This window comes from Nannobrachium achirus (assembly GCF_963921795.1).
Source record: "Nannobrachium achirus genome assembly, chromosome: 15".
Lineage (NCBI taxonomy): Eukaryota > Metazoa > Chordata > Actinopteri > Myctophiformes > Myctophidae > Nannobrachium > Nannobrachium achirus.
Window position 1 is genome coordinate 49,768,221 of NC_137822.1, and position 22,592 is coordinate 49,790,812.

Below are 22,592 nucleotides of genomic sequence, written 5' to 3' on the forward strand. Positions count from 1 at the left end.
TGCCAATAGCCTGCCTGCCAAATGTGTCAATAGCCAGCCTGCCTGCCTGCCTGCCTGCCTAATGTGCCAATAGCCAGCCTGCCTGCCTGCCTGCCTGCCTGCCTGCCTGCCTAATGTGCCAATAGCCAGCCTGCCTGCCTGCCTGCCTGCCTGCCTGCCTGCCTGCCTAATGTGCCTAATATGCCAATAGCCAGCCTGCCTGCCTGCCTGCCTGCCTGCCTAATGTGCCAATAGCCAGCCTGCCTGCCAAATGTGCCAATAGCCAGCCTGCCTGCCTGCCTGCCTGCCAAATGTGCCAATAGCCAGCCTTCCTGCCTGCCTGCCTAATGTGCCAATAGCCTGCCTGCCTGCCTAATGTGCCAATAGCCTGCCTGCCTGCCTAATGTGCCAATAGCCAGCCAGCCAGCATGCCTGCCTGCCTGCCTGCCTGCCAAATGTGCCAATAGCCTCTGCCTGCCTAATGTGCCAATAGCCTGCCTGCCTGCCTAATGTGCCAATAGCCAGCCTGCCTGCCTGCCTAATGTGCCAATAGCCTCTGCCTGCCTAATGTGCCAATAGCCTGCCTGCCTGCCTGCCTGCCTGCCTGCCTGCCTGCCTAATGTGCCAATAATGTGCAAATAGCCAGCCTGCCTGCTTGCCAAATGTGCCAATAGCCTGCCTGCCTGCCTGCCTGCCTGCCTGCCAAATGTGCCAATAGCCAGCCAGCCAGCCTGCATGCCTGCCTGCCTGCCTGCCTGCCTGCCAAATGTGCCAATAGCCAGCCAGCAAGCCAGCCAGCCTGCCTGCCTGGTATTGACACTTGCTTTGGCCATGCAAACGTGCCAATAAAGCTCCTTTGAATTGAATGTGAAAAGTCCCGGAAAAGATGCGCTGTGATTGGCCAGCAGTTTTTTTGAGTGACAGTCTGTCTTCCACACTCCGCCATTTCTGCCAGGACTCCTTGACCAGGCGTGCCAATGAACTGCAGCGGCGGGGGAGGTATCTAGCTTTTTATATCTGTGTGCCTGCCTGCCTGCCTGCCTAATGTGCCAATAGCCAGCCTGCCTGCCTGCCTGCCTGCCTGCCTAATGTGCCAATAGCCTGCCTGCCTGCCTGCCAAATGTGCCAATAGCCAGCCAGCCAGCCTGCATGCCTGCCTGCCTGCCTGCCTGCCTGCCTGCCAAATGTGCCAATAGCCAGCCAGCCAGCCAGCCAGCCTGCCTGCCTGCATGCCTGCCTGCCTGGTATTGACACTTGCTTTGGCCATGCAAACGTGCCAATAAAGCTCCTTTGAATTGAATGGGAAAAGTCCCGGAAAAGATGCGCTGTGATTGGCCAGCAGTTTTTTTGAGTGACAGTCTGTCTTCCACACTCCGCCATTTCTGCCAGGACTCCTTGACCAGGCGTGCCAATGAACTGCAGCGGCGGGGGAGGTATCTAGCTTTTTATATCTGTGTGCCTGCCTGCCTGCCTGCCTAATGTGCCAATAGCCAGCCTGCCTGCCTGCCTGCCTGCCTGCCTGCCTAATGTGCCAATAGCCTGCCTGCCTGCCTAATGTGCCAATAGCCTGCCTGCCTGCCTGCCTGCCTAGCTGCCTAATGTGCCAATAGCCAGCCTGCCTGCCTGCCTGCCTGCCTGCCTGCCTGCCTGCCTGCCTGCCTAATGTGCCAATAGCCAGCCAGCCTGCATGCCTGCCTGCCAGCCTGCCTGCCTGCCTGCCTGCCTGCCTGCCTGCCTAATGTGCCAATAGCCAGCCAGCCTGCCTGCCTGCCTGCCTGCCTGCCAAATGTGCCAATAGCCAGCCAGCCTGCCTGCCTAATGTGCCAATAGCCAGCCTGCCTGCCTGCCTGCCTGCCTGCCTGCCTGCCTGCCTGCCTACCTAATGTGCCAATAGCCAGCCTGCCTGCCTGCCTAATGTGCCAATAGCCAGCCTGTGCCAATAGCCTGCCTGCCTGCCTGCCTGCCTGCCTGCCTGCCTGCCTGCCTGCCTGCCTAATGTGCCAATAGCCAGCCTGCCTGCCTGCCTAATGTGCCAATAGCCAGCCTGTGCCAATAGCCAGCCTGCCTGCCTGCCTGCCTGCCTGCCTGCCTGCCTGCCTGCCTGCCTGCCTGCCTAATGTGCCAATAGCCAGCCTGCCTGCCTGCCTAATGTGCCAATAGCCAGCCTGCCTGCCTGCCTGCCTAATGTGCCAATAGCCAGCCTGCCTGCCTGCCTAATGTGCCAATAGCCAGCCTGCCTGCCTGCCTAATGTGCCAATAGCCTGCCTGCCTGCCTGCCTAATGTGCCAATAGCCAGCCTGCCTGCCTGCCTAATGTGCCAATAGCCAGCCTGCCTGCCTGCCTAATGTGCCAATAGCCTGCCTGCCAAATGTGCCAATAGCCAGCCTGCCTGCCTGCCTAATGTGCCAATAGCCAGCCTGCCTGCCTGCCTGCCTGCCTGCCTGCCTAATGTGCCAATAGCCAGCCTGCCTGCCTGCCTGCCTGCCTAATGTGCCAATAGCCAGCCTGCCTGCCTGCCTGCCTGCCTAATGTGCCAATAGCCAGCCTGCCTGCCTGCCTGCCTGCCTGCCTGCCTGCCTAATGTGCCAATAGCCAGCCTGCCTGCCTGCCTGCCTGCCTAATGTGCCAATAGCCTGCCTGCCTGCCTAATGTGCCAATAGCCAGCCTGCCTGCCTGCCTGCCTGCCTGCCTGCCTAATGTGCCAATAGCCTGCCTGCCTGCCTGCCTGCCTAATGTGCCAATAATGTGCAAATAGCCAGCCTGCCTGCTTGCCAAATGTGCCAATAGCCAGCCTGCCTGCCTAATGTGCCAATAGCCAGCCTGCCTGCCTGCCTAATGTGCCAATAATGTGCAAATAGCCAGCCTGCCTGCCTGCCTAATGTGCCAATAGCCAGCCTGCCTGCCTGCCTGCCTGCCTGCCTGCCTAATGTGCCAATAGCCAGCCTGCTAATGTGCCAATAGCCAGCCAGCCTGCCTGCCTGCCTGCCTAATGTGCCAATAATGTGCAAATAGCCAGCCTGCTTGCTTGCCAAATGTGCCAATAGCCTGCCTGCCTGCCTGCCTGCCTGCCTGCCAAATGTGCCAATAGCCAGCCAGCCAGCCTGCATGCCTGCCTGCCTGCCTGCCTGCCTGCCTGTCTAATGTGCCAATAGCCAGCCAGCCAGCCAGCCTGCATGCCTGCCTGCCTGCCTGCCTGCCTGCCTAATGTGCCAATAGACAGCCTGCCTGCCTGCCTGCCTTATGTGCCAATAGCCAGCCAGCCTGCCTGCCTGCCTGCCTGCCTGCCTAATATGCCAATAGCCAGCCTGCCTGCCTGCCTGCCTGCCTAATATGCCAATAGCCAGCCTGCCTGCCTGCCTGCCTGCCTGCCTAATGTGCCAATAGCCAGCCTGCCTGCCAAATGTGCCAATAGCCAGCCTGCCTGCCTGCCTGCCTGCCAAATGTGCCAATAGCCAGCCTTCCTGCCTGCCTGCCTAATGTGCCAATAGCCTGCCTGCCTGCCTGCCTGCCTGCCTAATGTGCCAATAGCCTCTGCCTGCCTAATGTGCCAATAGCCTCTGCCTGCCTAATGTGCCAATAGCCAGCCTGCCTGCCTGCCTAATGTGCCAATAGCCTCTGCCTGCCTAATGTGCCAATAGCCTGCCTGCCTGCCTGCCTGCCTAATGTGCCAATAATGTGCAAATAGCCAGCCTGCCTGCTTGCCAAATGTGCCAATAGCCTGCCTGCCTGCCTGCCTGCCAAATGTGCCAATAGCCAGCCAGCCAGCCAGCCTGCATGCCTGCCTGCCTGCCTGCCTGCCAAATGTGCCAATAGCCAGCCAGCCAGCCAGCCTGCATGCCTGCCTGCCTGCCTGCCTGCCTGCCTAATGTGCCAATAGCCAGCCTGCCAGCCTGCCTAATGTGCCAATAGCCTGCCTGCCTGCCAGCCTGCCTGCCTGCCTGCCTGCCTAATGTGCCAATAGCCAGCCTGCCTGCCTGCCTAATGTGCCAATAGCAAGCCTGCCTGCCTGCCAGCCTAATGTGCCAATAGCCAGCCTGCCTGCCAAATGTGCCTGCCTGCCAAATGTGCCTGCCTGCCTAATGTGCCAATAATCTGGCTATGTGCCAATAATGTGCCAATCATTTTAAAGAGAAAAGAAGAGCTTAAACACAACTTTGCTAGTGTTTTCCGTTTTGACGTCTATAATGTGAGCTTGTAGATTAAATGTTTTCGACAGAGCTCGAGCGTTTGTGAATCGACCCTTAGGGTACATACCACAGTAGGTGTAGATGTTGTTGCTCTCCAGAAAGCGGACCTTCAGGTTATGTAGGACAGCTGGTTCATGAAGGTAGCTCAGAGCAGTGAGGGGTTGGGTTAGGTAAGGGTTAGGGTTATATTTAGGGTTAGGTTAGGTTAGGTTAGGGTTAGAGTACGTACCACAGTAAGTGTAGATGTTGTTGCTCTCCAGGAACCTGACCTTCAGGTTGTGAAGGACAGCAGGTTCATGGAGGTAGCTCAGAGCTGTCAGGTCGTTCTCTCCTACCAGGATGTCAGGGTTCCTCAGGAAGGGCAGAGCCTTGTCTTTGGGTCCCACCGGGTATTCTACAGGCTGGACAGCAGGGGGCAGTAGTAGTGTTACATACTGTTACATAGCTCTACTTCTCTAAGATAGCTCTACTCCTAGTCTAAAGCAGGGGTGGGCAATTAATATTATTATTTTTTATTTTTACAGAAGATATTGTGGAGGGCCGGGCCAAAAGGCAGTGCTCCCCGCAAGATGTGCTCCCCGCAAACTAAACACACGGCTTTACCTCCGACTTCACTAAACAAATACTTAGCAGTCCAATTTTTGTTGAAAACCCGGCATTCAGCATCGACTTTTCTTTTTTTAGCCACTTTAGCCATTTCTGATGGGTAAGGTAAGGCAGGTCGTCTTGACATGTGACCAGTCTGACCACCTGCTTGTTATTGAGACAACATCCAATGATCACGCAAATGTGCTGATGTACGCATTAATAAAATAAATGCAGCTTTAGTCCATGCATGAGGTAAAATTAAAAAATGTGTGTTTTTTTTTGTAATTTGCCATTAACCAACAAGGGCCGGTCAGAGTGAACCAAAGGGCCACATACGCCCCCCGAGCCGCACATTGCCCAGGTCTGATCTAAAGCAGGGGTTTTCAAAGTGGGTGACGGGGCACCCTGGGGTGCCGTGACGTCAGTCCAGGGGTGCAGCGAGATCATTTGATAATATTTGGAATTTACTTGGACACTTGAAAAGAATATTTAGTATCATTTTAAACTTGGAAGTACAAAGTTATTTTCAGTCAGTTCTAACCAAAATGGCGGTTATCTCAACTTTTCCTCACAAACACAAAACTAGTGATGCGAGGCGTTGTGTGCTTGTAGATCGGCTGTTTTCACTAGTTTAGTGCATTTTATAGATGATAAACACAAAACGGTTTTGGACATAACGACGATAAGCTATAAATATAAGGTGCTGGGAGTGAAAATTATTAGTTATAGATATATTATATAAGATTCATATTTGTTCCAATAAACAAATAAAAAGCAGCCAGACACTGAGGTTATGATCTAAAACTGGATCATATCAATGATCAAATGATCATAATCATAACACTGTGATATGATCTAAAACTGTGCTATCATACAAAATCACAGCAGCTGACATCACACACAGAACAGGATGTTTAACAACAATAACACAGCCAGTAACAAACAGATTTCCATAAAGCCTAAGGTTTGCAGAAGCAGGTACAGTACAGGTACAGTCAGGGACGTGCTGGGCCCCTGATTCAGCCCGGGAAAAAGAGTTGTAGATGCCCTCATTGCGCGCTATAGAGAGAGATCTCTCTCTATAGCACTGCTGCTACTCAAAGATTTGCCATTTCAGATCATGACAAGTGACAAGCCAGTGGGCCAATTACATGAGTTATATTTGGTCATTGTCGGGTGGAAACCTTGTATGTCCAAAACCATTTTTAAAATGATTTAAACTAGTGAAAACAGCCGATCTACAAGCACACAACGCCTCGCGGTGCGAGGCGTTGTGTGCTTGTAGATCTGCTGTTTTCACTACTTTTGTGCGACGGCCTTGTATGATGAAGCAGGGCTTTGCTTTGCGAAAAAATTACAAATTTGAAACTTGGAGATACGAGGTTTTCTGCCCGACACTCAGTGACAATTTACTTTGTTGGCTGCCCAGCCCCCAAAATGGAACGAAAGCCGACATTTTATTTATTTATTTTTCCTAATAGCCGGCCTGGACCGGCCGAGAATGAACCGGCCGTTAGGGAGTTGTCCCGCTTTTCCCAATGGTCAGCACGTCCCTGGGTACAGTACAGGTACAGTACAGGTACAGTACAGGTACAATACAGGTACGGTACGGTACAGGTACGGTACGTTCACAGCCGTTACTGTTAAGGAAGTAGGAAAACAGAACCTTGCTGTTCCAAGAGATACGATGTAGTTCATATTTAATATTAACCCATAAAGAGCTGGCATTCATTTATACTTTAACTATTGAAAAATAGCAGATCCACAAGCTCTCAGTGTGGCACCGTGTGCCGCGCTGCAAGCTTATAGATCTGATATTTTTTGGACAAATCTTGCAAATCTTTGAATATATTTTTTTCAAAGCAAACTTTTGGATCTCAAATCTCTGCTTCTGGGTGGTCCCTGGAAAAACATATTTAGAGATGGGGGTCTGCGGCCAAATACATGTAATTTTGGGGGTCCTTGACATGAAAAGGTTTGAGAACCACTGAAAAGAAAAAATGAAAAGGAGGGGTTTAATTACTTTTCCTTTCCATATAGCTACACTGGTCTATGGATAAATGTGTGTAATCTCTGGGTTCATGTCAAGGTGCAGGTTTGTCAATATACAATGTCCATTTCACTGTGTTTACTTATTTATATCCATAATAATACATGTTTCCCTTAAAAACCTGCAATATCCACACCTTTCACACAGATTTAATTTCTTTGCTAAATAGTTACTATATCGATTTTAGATCATTGAATGGAATTGTATCGTATCGCCATGAATGAACCAATATCGTCCATGTATCGTATCGTCAATCATGTATCGTGATATGTATCCAATCGCTATTAAAATGTATCGTTACACCCCTAATAGATAATAGTTATTAGTTATCTTACAGTTTGAGGTGCAGGACAGGTTAGTGTAATAAACAGATATATTGTTATGATAATCTTACTGTTTCGTCCTCCAGTTTGAGGTGCAGGACAGGTTGTATATTTACAGTAAGTAATAAATAATAGATATATTTATGATAATAATGATCTTACTGTTTCATCCTCCAGTTTGAGGTGTAGAACAGGTTGTATATTTACAGTAAGTAATAAATAACAGATATAGTTATTATAATCTTACAGTTTCATCCTCCAGTTTGAGGTGTAGAACAGGTTGTATACAGTAAGTAATAAATAAATAGATATAGTTATGATAATAATAATCTTACTGTTTCATCCTCCAGTTTGAGATGTAGAACAGGTTGTGTATACAGTAAGTAATAAATAACAGATATAGTTATTATAATCTTACTGTTTCATCCTCCAGTTTGAGGTGTAGAACAGGTTGTGTATACAGTAAGTAATAAATAATAGATCCCCGGACTGGGAGTGCCCTGCTTGTTGACGCCCATTTGTGATGTAAATCGCATCACAGGACAGCCGCCTACATGCCAAAATTTGGGAAAATATTTTAAACATTTGGGGATTATGAGAAGTAGAGACACATCTGAAGGTGATAAAGTTGATGTTGGGCAAGGTACATGCGTTATTGATTTTTGTATTGTGTTTTTTAGACAATTGAGCAACTGCTGAACGTGGAGTTACAGATGGACGGTCGGACCAACCAGCATACACACTATTTTTTGGGGCGATTCTAATTAGGTTGTGGGATCTTACCGTTTCATCCTCCAGTTTGAGATGTAGAACAGGTTGTGTATACAGTAAGTAATAAATAACAGATATAGTTATGATAATCTTACTGTTTCATCCTCCAGTTTGAGGTGTAGAACAGGTTGTATACAGTAATAAATAAATAGATATAGTTATGATAATAATAATCTTACTGTTTCATCCTCCAGTTTGAGGTGTAGAACAGGTTGTATACAGTAATAAATAAATAGATATAGTTATGATAATAATAATCTTACTGTTTCATCCTCCAGTTTGAGGTGTAGAACAGGTTGTATACAGTAATAAATAAATAGATATAGTTATGATAATAATAATCTTACTGTTTCATCCTCCAGTTTGAGGTGTAGAACAGGTTGTATACAGTAATAAATAAATAGATATAGTTATGATAATAATAATCTTACTGTTTCATCCTCCAGTTTGAGGTGTAGAACAGGTTGTATACAGTAATAAATAATAGATATAGTTATAATTATCTTACGGTTTCGTCCTCCAGTTTGAGGTGTAGAACAGGTTGTGTATACAGTAAGTAATAAATAATAGATATAGTTATAATAATCTTACTGTTTCATCCTCCAGTTTGAGGTGTAGAACAGGTTGTGTATACAGTAAGTACTAAATAATAGATATAGTTATGATAATCTTACGGTCTCGTCCTCCAGTTTGAGGTGCAGGACAGGTTGTCCCTCGGTGTAATCTGAGGTGATCTCTGCTGCTTTCCACACATCTTCTGGATCTGGAATCCACACCCTGGTAAACTGTAAATATAAACAATAACATACTGTATATTAATACATCTGGGATCCATACTCTGGTAAACTGGAAATATAAACAATAAAATATACATATGTAAACACCCTGGTAAACTGGAAACAATACAGTAACATACTGTATATTAATACATCTGGGATCCATACCCTGGTAAACTGGAAATATAAACAATAAAATATACATATGTAAACACCCTGGTAAACTGGAAACAACATATTTTAATTGACATAATCATTTACATTACAATGTATTAGTGGGGTTGCTATAAGCAACACACTAATGTTCTATTCTAGGCCATCAAAGTGAAGCTGCTTTTTGTCAACCTTTGCACAACAGAAAAGTGAATCTTTTTGGTGGTCATTCTTCACACACTGTTGTCACTGTAGTCATGCTTCATTATGACATCACCATATCTGATATAAATGTTGAGACGGAATTCATTTCCCAGTAGATTACTAGCGACTTGCCTCAGTGCAACCACACTTGCAATTTCCCAAAATTACACCTTTCTAGTTAATAATTAAACACTACTAAAAAGGTAAATGGTGCATTCATACCTATACCTATAGAGCAGGGATGTCAAACATATACGGCCCGCGGGCCGGATCCGGCCCGCGAGATGATTAAATCCGGCCCCAGGCTTGTAGAGCATACATTTCTGAGCATTTAAATAAATAGCATCTCTCGTACCTAACTGCAACTGTAATACCAATAATGAAAGTAGCTATTTTACTTAATAATGAACACAATTTGTAAAATGATATACTGCTATAATACTGTGGCTGAGACGACAGGAAGAAAAACAGAGCGAACATGTGCGCGAGTGTGCATGCCATCCGATCCACGACTGGTTGCAGCCCTCATCAAGTCGCCTTTCATCCAATGCGGCCCTCATCCCAAAATGGGTTCGACACCCCTGCTATAGAGGATATACGCATGCATGAAGTGAATGGAAGATCAAGTGGCAAAGTGAGTTTAACATTGTTTAATGCAATCAGAAAGGACTTTGTGTGGATGTTTGGGTTGTCAAGACCAGAAAGTAGTTTTTGCCACTCAGTAGGCGTTCCTGCATAACTTCCTGCTATGATGATTATGTCACACACATACCCTCTATTCACGCGCGCGCGCACACACACACACACACACACACACACACACACACACACACACACACACACACACACACACACACACACACACACACACACACACACACACACACACACACACACACACACACACACACACACACACACACACACACACACACAGGGGAGTTACAATCAGGAGCAGTTAGGGGCTCAGAGTCTTGCTCAAGGACTCTTCCACACAGGGGAGTTAGTGTGGGGGTTTTGAACCACTGTCAGCTGGTAGATGGGCTACTTTAGGCAAACAGCTGTAAATCTGGCATTACCATACCATTAAGGCGTCAACAACAAAAATCGAGTGTGGATTTAGTCGACTAAAACTAACACATTTCAAATGACTAAAACTAAATGGAATTTTATTCAAAAGACTATGACTGAAACTACATGAAAATGTGTTGTGGGGACAATAAGGTGACACTAGGGTGACACTAAGGTGAAGGTGCCCTCATCGCTTACTAAATGAACTGCAACAGATTGCTGCTATGCTTCATACCCTGTATAATATAACATGTAAGGACACAATGTGACATAGATCAAGTTTACACAATGTGGTACACCCTCAAAAGCCCCTTTTCGACTGCAGCTTTAGCACCACACCACACCACACCACATAAAAATATCTGCATTTTCCATTACACAAAAGTACCCCTATCGGTAAGAACAAATTGACCCTTTTAACTGTGATTATAATACAATATAAATTTGTATTACAACTATCCTAAATTATCCCATTCAGGCCGGGTACACATTTTAGTGTATGGGAGTATGGGAGGGGCTTACAGTACATGTACAGTATGTATCAACATATTTGTTTTTGTAGGCTAATTTCTGATTTGATTTCTGATAGGTTAGGCCTAAATGGGTTAAAATACACTATAATGGATTATAACTGTGATTGTAATACACTATAAAGTATTAATGTATTACTATGATAATTATAATACACTATAATAGATTATAATAGTGGTTATAACACAATAGAATCTATCATCATGTATTACAATTTACAACTATATCCTGGTGGTCTAAATGAAAAGTCAGTGAGTGATCAGTCATTATGAAGTGTTTGGCCCTGTTTGGCCTAGCTCAGACCTACTCTGGATTGGATACTTTTTAGTACCACGTTTAGTACCACTTTCACACCACTCTACCCAGGTCCTTGTAGTGGAAAACCTGGCACAAGTGGGCGGTGTGGAGTGGTGTGGGGTTGGGCCTGTGGAAAAGGGTCTTAATTATATATCATTATGTTCCCCTTTTTCAACTGTTTATATTACATTTTGACACTTGCTTTGCCAATGTAAACGCATGTTGTCTCTTGCCAATAAAGCTCCACTGAGCTTTGCTTAGTGTGGGTGATCTGACCTATAACATTATGGTTAACCATCCATCCCTATGTAGGCTTAATGGACCGCTCCGGGGCGCCTCAGGGCTCTATACTCAGTCCGTTTCTTTTTCCCCTCCACAGCAAACCTCTGTCTCATTGTGATGCGCTGAGCCTGCAGATCTGATACTTTCTGTCATGTCATGTGATTAAGCCATGCCAGGATAAGGACACGAGGGTTCATGTGGTCACAGAAACAAAAGATTAAAGAACAATTAGATTATGGGTTTCTAAAAGTCTCGGTTTCAAATATATTTCCAGACATCGTTCTGCATTTATGCATTATGTAACGCATCTACCACTTTAACCATTTTATACGTAGGCTATTCAAAAATAGCAGATCTACAAGCTCATAGCGGGGCACTCGGTGCTGCGCTATGGGCTTGTAGATCTGCTTTTTTTTTAATCTGTGAAAATCTTTGAATATATATTATTTTAAAGTGAACATTTTTAACTCAGATCTTTGCCTCTGGCTGGAAGAACACATTTTGAGATGGGGGTCCACGGCCAAATACATATAATGTTGGGGGTCCTTGACATTACAAACTTTGAGCACCAGAAATAAATAAACATTAGGATTTAGAAGACATTTTACTCAAACACCACAGCACACAGCATGGTCAGAGCAGCTGTCAGTCAATCATCTAAAGATCCCAGCATTGGTCAGAGCAGCTGTCAGTCAACCATTCCTCCACTGTGGTGGAATAACCATTATAATGATGTCATCATTCATAACCGGTCCAGCAACAACTGCCACATTCCAATAAAACCATTCAAGCTGAATACCATGCATCCAAATCCTTTATTTAACTGAATACCGTGGCACCCATCCTAATCTGTAGATAATCCTTTGTTTAACTGCAAACATGCTGTCAACCCCACCCCCTCCAGCGGGTTTGGGGTGAGGCTGGCTTTTATCGAGCAGGGGCTGCTGGTGAATGTTGTCAAGAAAACAATCATGAATATCATTAATACGACAAATGAGATTTTAGGGTATTGACAAGTGAACAGAGCAGATCATAGGCAGATGCCAGCTCCAAATCTGAGGACTGTATGTGATCGGACAGGGTTTATGTGAGGGTGAAGATGCTTTCCAGCATAAAAAGATTTTATACAGTATTACAGAGAAGTCAGTCAATTGTCTTTCACATATTCATATACATTTTATGTGTTCCTTAACATTTAGCATCACAACTGGGTTTGTGGGGTGGGGGGCTAGTCCTTCACTGACCCTCTAACCCCCCCCTGCCCCCCCAAACAGTACAGAGGAGGGTCTTCTATTGTCTGTTAAACACTAAGTGGGTCATTCATTCCATTCCATGTCAGGATAGGAATTCCACTGACCTAATGAACGTGACCTTAATGTTCTCTAAACATATAGACCAAGGACCCCTTAGCTGAGAGAGAGATGAAGCAGGGACCCCTTAGCTGAGAGAGAGATGAAGCAGGGACCCCTTAGCTGAGAGAGAGATGAAGCAGGGACCCCTTAGTTGAGAGAGAGATGAAGCAGGGACCCCTTAGCTGAGAGAGAGATGAAGCAGGGACCCCTTAGCAGAGAGAGAGATGAAGCAGGGACCCCCACAACCTGTTCATAGATTCCATATAGTTTCATTGTTTGGATTCATGTCAATTTGTGTTTTCAGATATTTAACCACTTGAACCGTCAATACTTAATAAACCTGACCTAATAATAATAATAAAAAAAACGAAAATAGCCGATCTACAAGCTGTGCGAGGCGTTGTGAGCTTGTAGATCGGCTATTTTCGGCTAAAGTTCTCTGAATATGGACACTAGGGTTTCAAGTGGTTATTATAAATAAAGAAAAAAGGATCCCACAAAGATTTGGAGGACCCCCTGTAGTAACTCTGAGGACCCCCAGAAGTAAAGGTTTGAGTTACAAATGTTATGGAAGTGTTTGAGCGCCACTGAAATAGCGATTTTCAAAATGTTCTTTTCATAGGATCAAAGGTTGTATGGTCATGATTCACTGCCATCCTGGATGGCTTGGTTTGAGGCTTAACATAATTGTTATAAATATGTTTGTAAAAGTCTATGGGTAAAATGAATGGAGAATATTAAGTAGCACCAGGAAACCACTTCCGCTGCGATGCTCTATTAGTCCGATAAATATAAGGCAGTGGTTGGACAAAATTTTATTATTTAGTTTTTCAACTGATTCTGACAGGAAATTAGGTCTACTAGCCAGGATAAAAAAATCTACCACAATCTGCTCACTGCAAATACCCACAGTGGCCAAATGAAGTTGGGCTCCCATCGACTTTCTATACAGGAGGGGGAAAAAAATCTGCTTTAAGTAGGATGTGAGGGGTCTAACTAGGGGTTTGTCATGATGCTGAATCCATTGCAAGCATTTGTTTTGCACAAAAAAACATTCATTGGCCCCAGAAAACACCCACAAAAGGTGATCACTTTTCATCACTAAACAATCATTTTCTGGGGCCATTTTTAGCCCAAGGAATGTTTTTGTGCAAAACAAATGCTTGCAATGGATTCAGCATCATGACAAAGCCCTAGTTAGAGCCCTCACATCCTACTTAAAGCAGATTTCTTTTTCTGGGTATTTTTCTCCTGTATAGAAAGTCGATGGGAGCCCAACTTGATTTGGCCACTGTGGGTATTTGCAGTGAGCAGATCAGGGTAGATTTTTTATCCTGGCTAGTAGACCTAATTTCCTGTCAGAATCAGATGAAAAATTAAATAATACAATTTTGTCCAACCTGAGTGTATTTTTTCCCTAGATTTACTAGAATAGTCCCTCCTTTAGTCTGTCTGTAAAAACATGTGGTGACATTTCAAGCAGCAACAGAAGACAGAAACAGAGAAGCAGAGAAGGGATCTCTCAGTGAGAAGGTAAACGACACCATGTGATCATTTGAATAGGAGAGGACTGAGGGGGCGGGGCATACAGAATGCTGGGCGGAGCTACAGAGAGAGAGAGAGAGAGAGGCTGCTGAACAGGTTCTGAGAGAAAGAGTGACGTAATGCTCTCTCTATCTCACACACACACACACACACACACACACACACACACACACACACACACACACACACACACACACACACACACACACACACACACACACACACACACACACACACACACACACACACACACACACACACACACACACACACACACACAGAGAGAGAGAGAGAGAGAGAGAGTATTGTACTTAAGTACAATTTTCAGGTTTTTCTTACTTTTCTGGAGTATAATAAGAATTGCAATAATTTTACTTCTACTCCACTTCATCTCAGAGGCAAATATTGTACTTTTACTCCACTACAATTATCGGAAAACTTTAGTTACTTGTTACTTTGTAGATTTTGATAATAATTATAATAAAACACAAATTAACTACTTCAGCCCTATAGATATTTTGAAAATAGCAGATCTACAAGCTCCGTGACACATTGTGAGCTTGTACATCTGCTATTTTCAAAAGTTTTTTAGCGTTTTCTTTATACATTTGAAAACGTGTGAAATGGGTTCGTGTGCACGATGAGTACTTTTACTTTTGTACTTTTAAGTACATTTTGATACCAATCATGTTGTACTTTTAATTTTTAATTCCAGACTTTTACTTGTATTTCTACAGTCCAGTATTGATGCTTTTACTTCAATATTCAAGTACCTTTTTACACACACACACACACACACACACACACACACACACACACACACACACACACACACACACACACACACACACACACGCACACACGCACACACACACACACACACGCACACACACACCTCAATGAAAACATTGTTTTTCTCGTCTTACTACATGAAAGAAAGCCATTAATAACAACAACATTGATACAGAAGAGTGACTCTCAAACTCTGTTTTTATTTCAATGAGGGCCTTTAACAGGAGAGTTACAGAGCTGTAAGGGTCCATTTGGTTCCATTTGTACAAGAGTCACAGAGCTGTAAGGGTCCATTTGGTTCCATTTGTACACTCTCAGAGTCACAGAGCTGTAAGGGTCCATTTGGTTCCATTTGTACACTCTCAGAGTCACAGAGCTGTAAGGGTCCATTTGGTTCCATTTGTACACTCTCAGAGTCACAGAGCTGTAAGGGTCCATTTGGTTCCATGTGTACACTCTCAGAGTCACAGAGCTGTAAGGGTCCATTTGGTTCCAAGAGCCGTAAGGGTCCGTTTGGTTCCATGTGTACACTCTCAGAGTTACAGAGCTGTAAGGGTCCATTTGGTTCCATTTGTACACTCTCAGAGTCACAGAGCTGTAAGGGTCCATTTGGTTCCATTTGTACACTCTCAGAGTCACAGAGCTGTAAGGGTCCATTTGGTTCCATGTGTACACATTTAGCAGGGGATCCACGGACCAATCTGACGACCAGTGAAATAGAGCATAATCAACGCTACACTGTTTCATCTGTTTCTATGACAACAGCTATGGTGAAGATAGGATCATGTGGGGGTCCCCAGTTCAAATATGATTATTTTGGGGGGTCCCCAGTTCAACTATGATTATTTGGGGGGTCCCCAGTTCAAATATGATTGCTTTTTATGATTATGATAATGCTTGGCCCTATTCCAGGATTATATTACAGCACAGCCTATAATGATAAACACTTAAGCCCTGTGAGAGCTTGTAGATCTGCTGTTTTTGAATCCTGAGAAGTAAAAATTGTATTTAATTTCATATGCATTTAGTTATACTTATGTTAACTTCAGTGTTGATTTCGTCATCTAAAACTATGACGAAAAATGTTTGTCGAGTGTCGACTGCATTTTTTTCACTGACGAAAACTAAATAAAAACAAAATAAAAACTAAGCTGTGGTGACTAAAACTAAGACTAAATATTATCGACAATTTCGTCAACAAAATAAAAACTAGACTAAAAGGTTAGGGAGGGACCAGTGGAGAAGACAGTTATTTTATGTTTGGTTGCTCTCAGGTGTTGCGTAATGAAAATAGCCGATCTACAAGCTCACAACGCGTCGCGCTGCGTCGCGTTGTGAGCTTGTAGATCTGCTATTTTCAGCACACAACCAAGTGCATGTAAAATCAGTCATTACGATGCCATCAAGGCCTGCCAAAATACATTTCAGTCGACTAAATCACCTGTAGATTTAGTCACCTAAAATCATGATATTTAGTCGACTAAAATTAGACTAAAACTAAAACTTTTCAGGTGACTAAATTATGACTAAAACTAAATAAAAAGTTGCTGTCAAAAACAACACTGGTTAACTTCATGAACATAAATACAAATACATTGGACAGACAATGAAATAAAATACTAGTCATTAAGGTCCATGTTTGGAATTGAAAAAGCTGAAATCAATAATAAACCAGTATTCCTACATTAACCTGTGGGCCGTATTAAGTGAAGGTGAGGGCCTCATGCAGGCCCCCGGGCCACATGTTGACCATACATGCATTAAATGTCTCTCTCACTCTCGGCTGTCAGCGTTGCCAGACTCTGCGTGAGAAGCGAGCCGCCAGGCATAGGAAAACAAGCGACCGGTGGAACCACTTCAACCTCTTTATAAACATGTATGAGACTATTTTAAACACAGAGGGAAAACAAGCCTTGATAAGCAGGATCTGGCAACCCATGTGTGCTGTGTCAGCATAGAGAGGAACTGCTGCAGGCATGAGCTGGGTGTGGCAACGTGCACACACACACACACACACACACACACACACACACACACACACACACACACACAGGTAAAGGGAACCTGCTTTGACCCAGTTACACAACAACACATTATAAACAATAGAAGGGGAGGGGTGGAAAAACTACTCATATATCTTTACTCGAGTAAAAGTATCCATACTGCAATAGAAATACTCTGTTACAAAAGTACACAAGTATTGGTATCAAAATGTACTTAAAGTAAAAGTACTCCTTATGCAGAATGTCACATTTAAAGTTTTGTAAATGTAATGTAATGATGTAGTGCAGGGGTCTTCAACAGGGGGTCCGGGACCCCTAGGGGGTCCTCAGAGTTACTACAGGGGGTCCTCCAAATCTTCGAGTGATAGAAACTTTTTTTCCTCCTTTTTTATATGAACCACTTGAACCCTAGCGTCCATATTCTGAGAACTTTAGCCAAAAAAATATATTAATATTTTCGGCAAAGAGCTTTGGTGGAGAGGGGAAAAAGAGCAGACTAAGTACAGAGTGAAAGGTCAAGTTTATTAAGTATTGACGGTTCAAGTGGTTAAATATCTGAAAACACACATTGACATGAATCCAAAATACACTGATGATTGTGCTGTTAACAATGAAACTATATGGAATCTATGAACAGGTTGTGGGGGTCCCTGCTTCATCTCTCTCTCAGCTAAGGGGTCCCTGCTTCATCTCTCTCTCTCAACTAAGGGGTCCCTGCTTCATCTCTCTCTCAACTAAGGGGTCCCTGCTTCATCTCTCTCTCAACTAAGGGGTCCCTGCTTCATCTCTCTCTCAACTAAGGGGTCCCTGCTTCATCTCTCTCTCAACTAAGGGGTCCTTGGCCTGAAAACGTTGAAGACCCCTGATGTAGTGACATCTAGACCTACTGTACATACAGTATAAACAGACTGTCTTTATGTAGGCTACGATTTTACCCATTTAGGCCTAGAATTATTAAATGCTATAACTATTAAAAAATAGCAGATCTACAAGCTCACAGCTGTGACGATTTTTTGTCTTTGAATATATCTTTTTTAAAAGTGAACATTTGTAACTCAAATATTTGCTCCTGGGAGGTCCCTGATACAATATTTTGAGATGGGGGTCTGTGGCCAAATAAACATCATTTTGGGAGTCCTTCACATGAAAAGGTTTGAGAACCACTGACATAGTAGTCTCTCAAGAACTAGTCTCGCGTAGCCAGACAACTATTCCACAATCTCTGAATGCTATATAGAGTCTGGAACAGCAGCTCCCTAACGGCGAGTATCGAAAACGGGCATTAACGTTCAAAAATATATATTTTAAAATGTCATTTCTGCTAAGCAGCAAGCTAAACATGCTTATATGATTTTTATTTATATAATGATAAATGTGTGATGTGAGACTGAAACGGAAGTGACGTGGGGGCTTCACTTCAGCTTCATCTCGCACTCATCGTTTCTATTTCCGTCTGCCAGACTGTATGCCGGGAGCATTTGACCAAATCGCCGAGGCAACAGTCTGGCCACGCGAGACTACTCAAGAACAGACTAACTGAGCTCCAGTTAAGTGAATAAGACCTTTTCTTTGACGATGGCTGGCCAGATTGCTGACATAGAAACATGGGGTTTTGAAAAAACCTTAGAAGGATTCAAAAGACACTTATAAAATCGGGTGAAAATCGGGTCAAAATTCAAAATTTCATTATTTAAAAAAAATAGCAGATCTACAAGCTCACAGCGCGGCACTCATTGCTGTGCTGTGAGCTTGTATATCTGCTGTTTTTCAATTGTTAAAGCTTAAAATAATAATACACAATCATGTGTACCGGTTCTAAATTGGTTTCCATGAGAAGAAAACTATGCTATTTGTCCCAACGTGACTGCAAAAGATGTCTGGATTTTGTTTAAAAAAAAAAACTTTATATCCTGTATATATATATATATATATATATATATATATATATATACCGGTAACCACACAATGCTCTACCCCCTCCAACTCTATTATGTCCCCTTTTTCAATAGTTTTTACTATATTTTGACACTTGCTTTGGCAACGTATGTTTTCTCATGCCAATAAAGCTCCTTTGAATTGAACAAAAATGTGAATGAATTGTGAGCCTGTAGGATTAATATGATACAACTTTATATTCACTATTAATATGATACAACTTTACTGTAGTTAAAGTTAAATGTGTTAATATAATATTATTATTATCTATCTATAAATGCGAGAAGTCTCTGCGTGTCTGTCTGTCTGTGTGTCTGTAATCCGCGTATCTCGAGAACCGTTCGTCCCACCGGCTTCAGATTCGGCACGCGCGTTCCCCGCCGCGGCACGGAGTGCAGTGCCGGGTCTCGACCCGACCCGACGCGCGGTTTTCCCGAACCGGCGCGAAACGTTCGGAATCTCCTTATGCGGGGTTGATTGTTGACATCAGGCTGTTCCGGAGGAAATCGGCGAAAGCTCTGACTCATTGTGACATCACTTCATAAAAGGCTCTGACATCACGTACGCCACATGAGTCAACAAAAAATCTCTGTGAGTGTGTATGTATGTATGTAATCCGCGTATCTCGAGAACCGTTCGTCCCACGGGCACGCGCGTTCTCCATATATGGGCATAAAATGAATGCCCCCATATATGGGCATAAAATGGATTGCAGACAGACAGATACAGATATTTCCATATATGGACATAAATGGACAGAGGCAAACAGTTGGTCAAAGATCTCCATATATGGGCATAAAATGGACGCAGATAGACAGATATCTCCATATCTGGGCATAAAATGGACCCAGAACTATAACTGCAGTGATCTCCATATATGGACATAAAATGGACGCCGACAGACAGACAGACAGATACAGATATCTCCATATATGGGCATAAATGGACACAGGCAGACAGATGGTCAAAACGGGTCAAAACGGGTCCTAAAGGGCGGGGCATTCATTCCCTATTTACATTGTTCCGAGTTGGCCAGGTCGCCGACTAGACGCAGCTTCTAGTAATATATAATATTCACAGAAAGGTGAGAAGTCACTTCACAGAAGAATGTAAACACACCTCAGTCACACAGGGTGTGAACCCTACCCCCGGGCTACTGCTGTGTGTGTGTGTGTGTGTGTGTGTGTGTGTGTGTGTGTGTGTGTGTGTGTGTGTGTGTGTGTGTGTGTGTGTGTGTGTGTGTGCGCATGTACCGTAGTATTCATAAGTGTCCTCACTGTAATCCCTACAATCATGCTAGCGTACAGTATTAAATTATTAAATAAAATCTGTTAAAAAATGCAAACAGTTTCTGGTTTGGCTGGGGGGCCCCCTGTGGGTCCCCAGACCCCACTTTGAGAACCCTGGACCCCCATAACTCTAGTATTAAATTATTAAATAAAATCTGTTAAAAAATGCAAACAGTTTCTGGTTTGGCTGGGGGGCCCCCTGTGGGTCCCCAGACCCCACTTTGAGAACCCTGGACCCCCATAACTCTGAGAGTGTACAAATATGGAACCTTTAAGGGTCCATTTGGTTCCTTTTCTTTGAATGGTGCTGCTGGAAGGAGCGGAGCTGCTGTGATGATCTTTTCCACAAGGAACCAGTAGAATGTAACTGTTGGACAAACTGTAATCCTAAAAGAACCAGTAGAATGTAACTGTTGGACAAACTGTAATCCTAAAAGAACCAGTAGAATGTAACTGTTAGACAAACTGTAATCCTGGCTAATTAATTAATACACGTTGCAAATGCATCCTGTTGGCAATGCATGCTGGGAGAACCTGACAGGGATGCTGACAGAACCCTCGCTAAAAACCCCAGGACAAAAATACACTCATCCGAGACTCTTCTCCCTCCAGAATTACACTAGCTGACAAAGATTCTCCTAGGGATGTTGAATTTCAATCTTTGTTAGATATGTTACTAGACACCTTCACCAACACATTGCTGAAGAAATCGTTTGGTAAGGAATTTATTCCCAGATTTGACAGGTATTCTGATCATTTTCCCTGACTAATCGGTGGATACTGAGACTATTGTTTACAAGCAACTTCTCACAGAGATGAGAAAACAAGCTCAGAGTCGCTTGTAATGAGCAGACCTGGCAACGGCTGCTTGGCACGGCAGATGGAGGTGAAGGATTTGGATTATTTGGGGTGTGTGTGTGTGTGTGTGTGTGTGTGTGTGTGTGTGTGTGTGTGTGTGTGTGTGTGTTCACCAGATGATTAGCTTAATATTGCAACATTGTTTTCTCCCTCCCTAACTACAGTTAGTATAGTAGTGAAAAGTAAAGGGGGTTCCACACGATACGCGGTCACCATTTTCAATGAGAGGCGGGCGGCTTTTTCGGCCGCGCAGCGATGTTTTGGGGCGGCGAGGAGAGCGGGCGCGGTCCCGTGAAAAATCCACCGCCAGCGTGCTGGTTTGTGCATGCGTACGCGGGCTTTGAGAGATGGATTGTGTTCATCTTTGTGAAATCCCGCGCAGCGTTTACTCACTGAGCGAGTGTGTTTGTGTCTCACCGCGGTGCGGCCACCGCTGATCCTAGCGGCAGCCCTGACGGAAACCGCGTACCGTGTGGAACCCCCTTAAGACTTTTATGACCTTTTAATACCTCTGAAATGGAATATAAAATGAGACCAATACTAGGTCAAAACTCAAAAGTAATCAACAAACTATAAGGGGGGAAAATTGTCAAACTTGGCCAAAATGCCTGGTGTTGTGAGCTTGTACCGAACCGAATCTCAACACTTAAAAGACTCAATCTGCTAGCCTTGGACACATTAAGGCTGAATGAAGCATTCAATGTGAAGGACCCACACTGAATAGGACTCATAGTGCAGGCGTTTCGGGCAGTATTTTGATGGAATCGTGCACTTTATGAAAGAAGCATGACATTTGGCACACAGTTAGAACATGCCATATGGAACATTTTTGGCTATAGGGGCATCGCAGATTTGTCTTGGGAAACTTGTGGGAGCCAATTAAAGTTGGGCTCTCATAGACTTTACTATAGAGTAAAATAATACAAAAAATAAATATGCTTTAAGTAGCATGTGAGGGGTCAAACAAGGTTTTTTTCATGATTCTGAATCCAATGCAAACATTTGTTTTGCACGGAAAACATTCCTTGGGCTAAAAACAGACACCATAAAAGTGATAAAACTATGGTTTATTGATGAGTCATCACTTTTCACAGTTTGTTGGCGTCCCTTTCTCGGAAAGGAATGTTTTTCGTGCAAAACAAATGCCTGCATTGGATTCAGAATCCCGAACAACACCTAGTTTGACCCCTCACATGCTACTTAAAGCATATTTATTTTTTGTATTATTTTACTATATAGTAAAGTCTATGAGAGCCTAACTTTAATTGGCTCCCACAAGTTTCCCAAGACAAATCTGCGATGCCCCTATGGCCAAAAATGTTCCATATGGCATGTTCTAACTGTGTGCCAAATTTCATGCTTCTTTCATAAAGTGCACGATTCTTGCCTGAAACGCTCGGACTATTGCACCTCGCCTCACAGCAACCACACTTGCAGTTTCCCAGAATGCATCTTTGCATCTTTCTAGTTGTATTTCCATTAACCACATGAACACCAGCATTCTGAGGGGAACATTAGACACAAAGAAAAGCCTCACAGCAGCTTATAGATCTGCAATTTTCTGTAAAGAGGTCTGGGGTGTAGAGGGAAAAAAGAGCAGACCAAG

General features: G+C 44.0%; 1 protein-coding gene across 1 annotated transcript in view; it reads right to left on the minus strand.

The window, feature by feature from the left end:
• The window catches only part of myo5b (myosin VB), a 125,423-nt gene that overhangs the window by 99,611 nt on the left and 3,220 nt on the right, over positions 1-22,592 (minus strand). The window contains exons 2-3 of the mRNA XM_080742969.1: positions 8,573-8,683; positions 4,396-4,567 (exon numbers count right to left, since the gene is read on the minus strand). Coding sequence (XP_080599095.1) covers positions 4,396-4,567; positions 8,573-8,683 — 283 coding nt within the window. The remainder of the gene's footprint in view (positions 1-4,395; positions 4,568-8,572; positions 8,684-22,592) is intronic.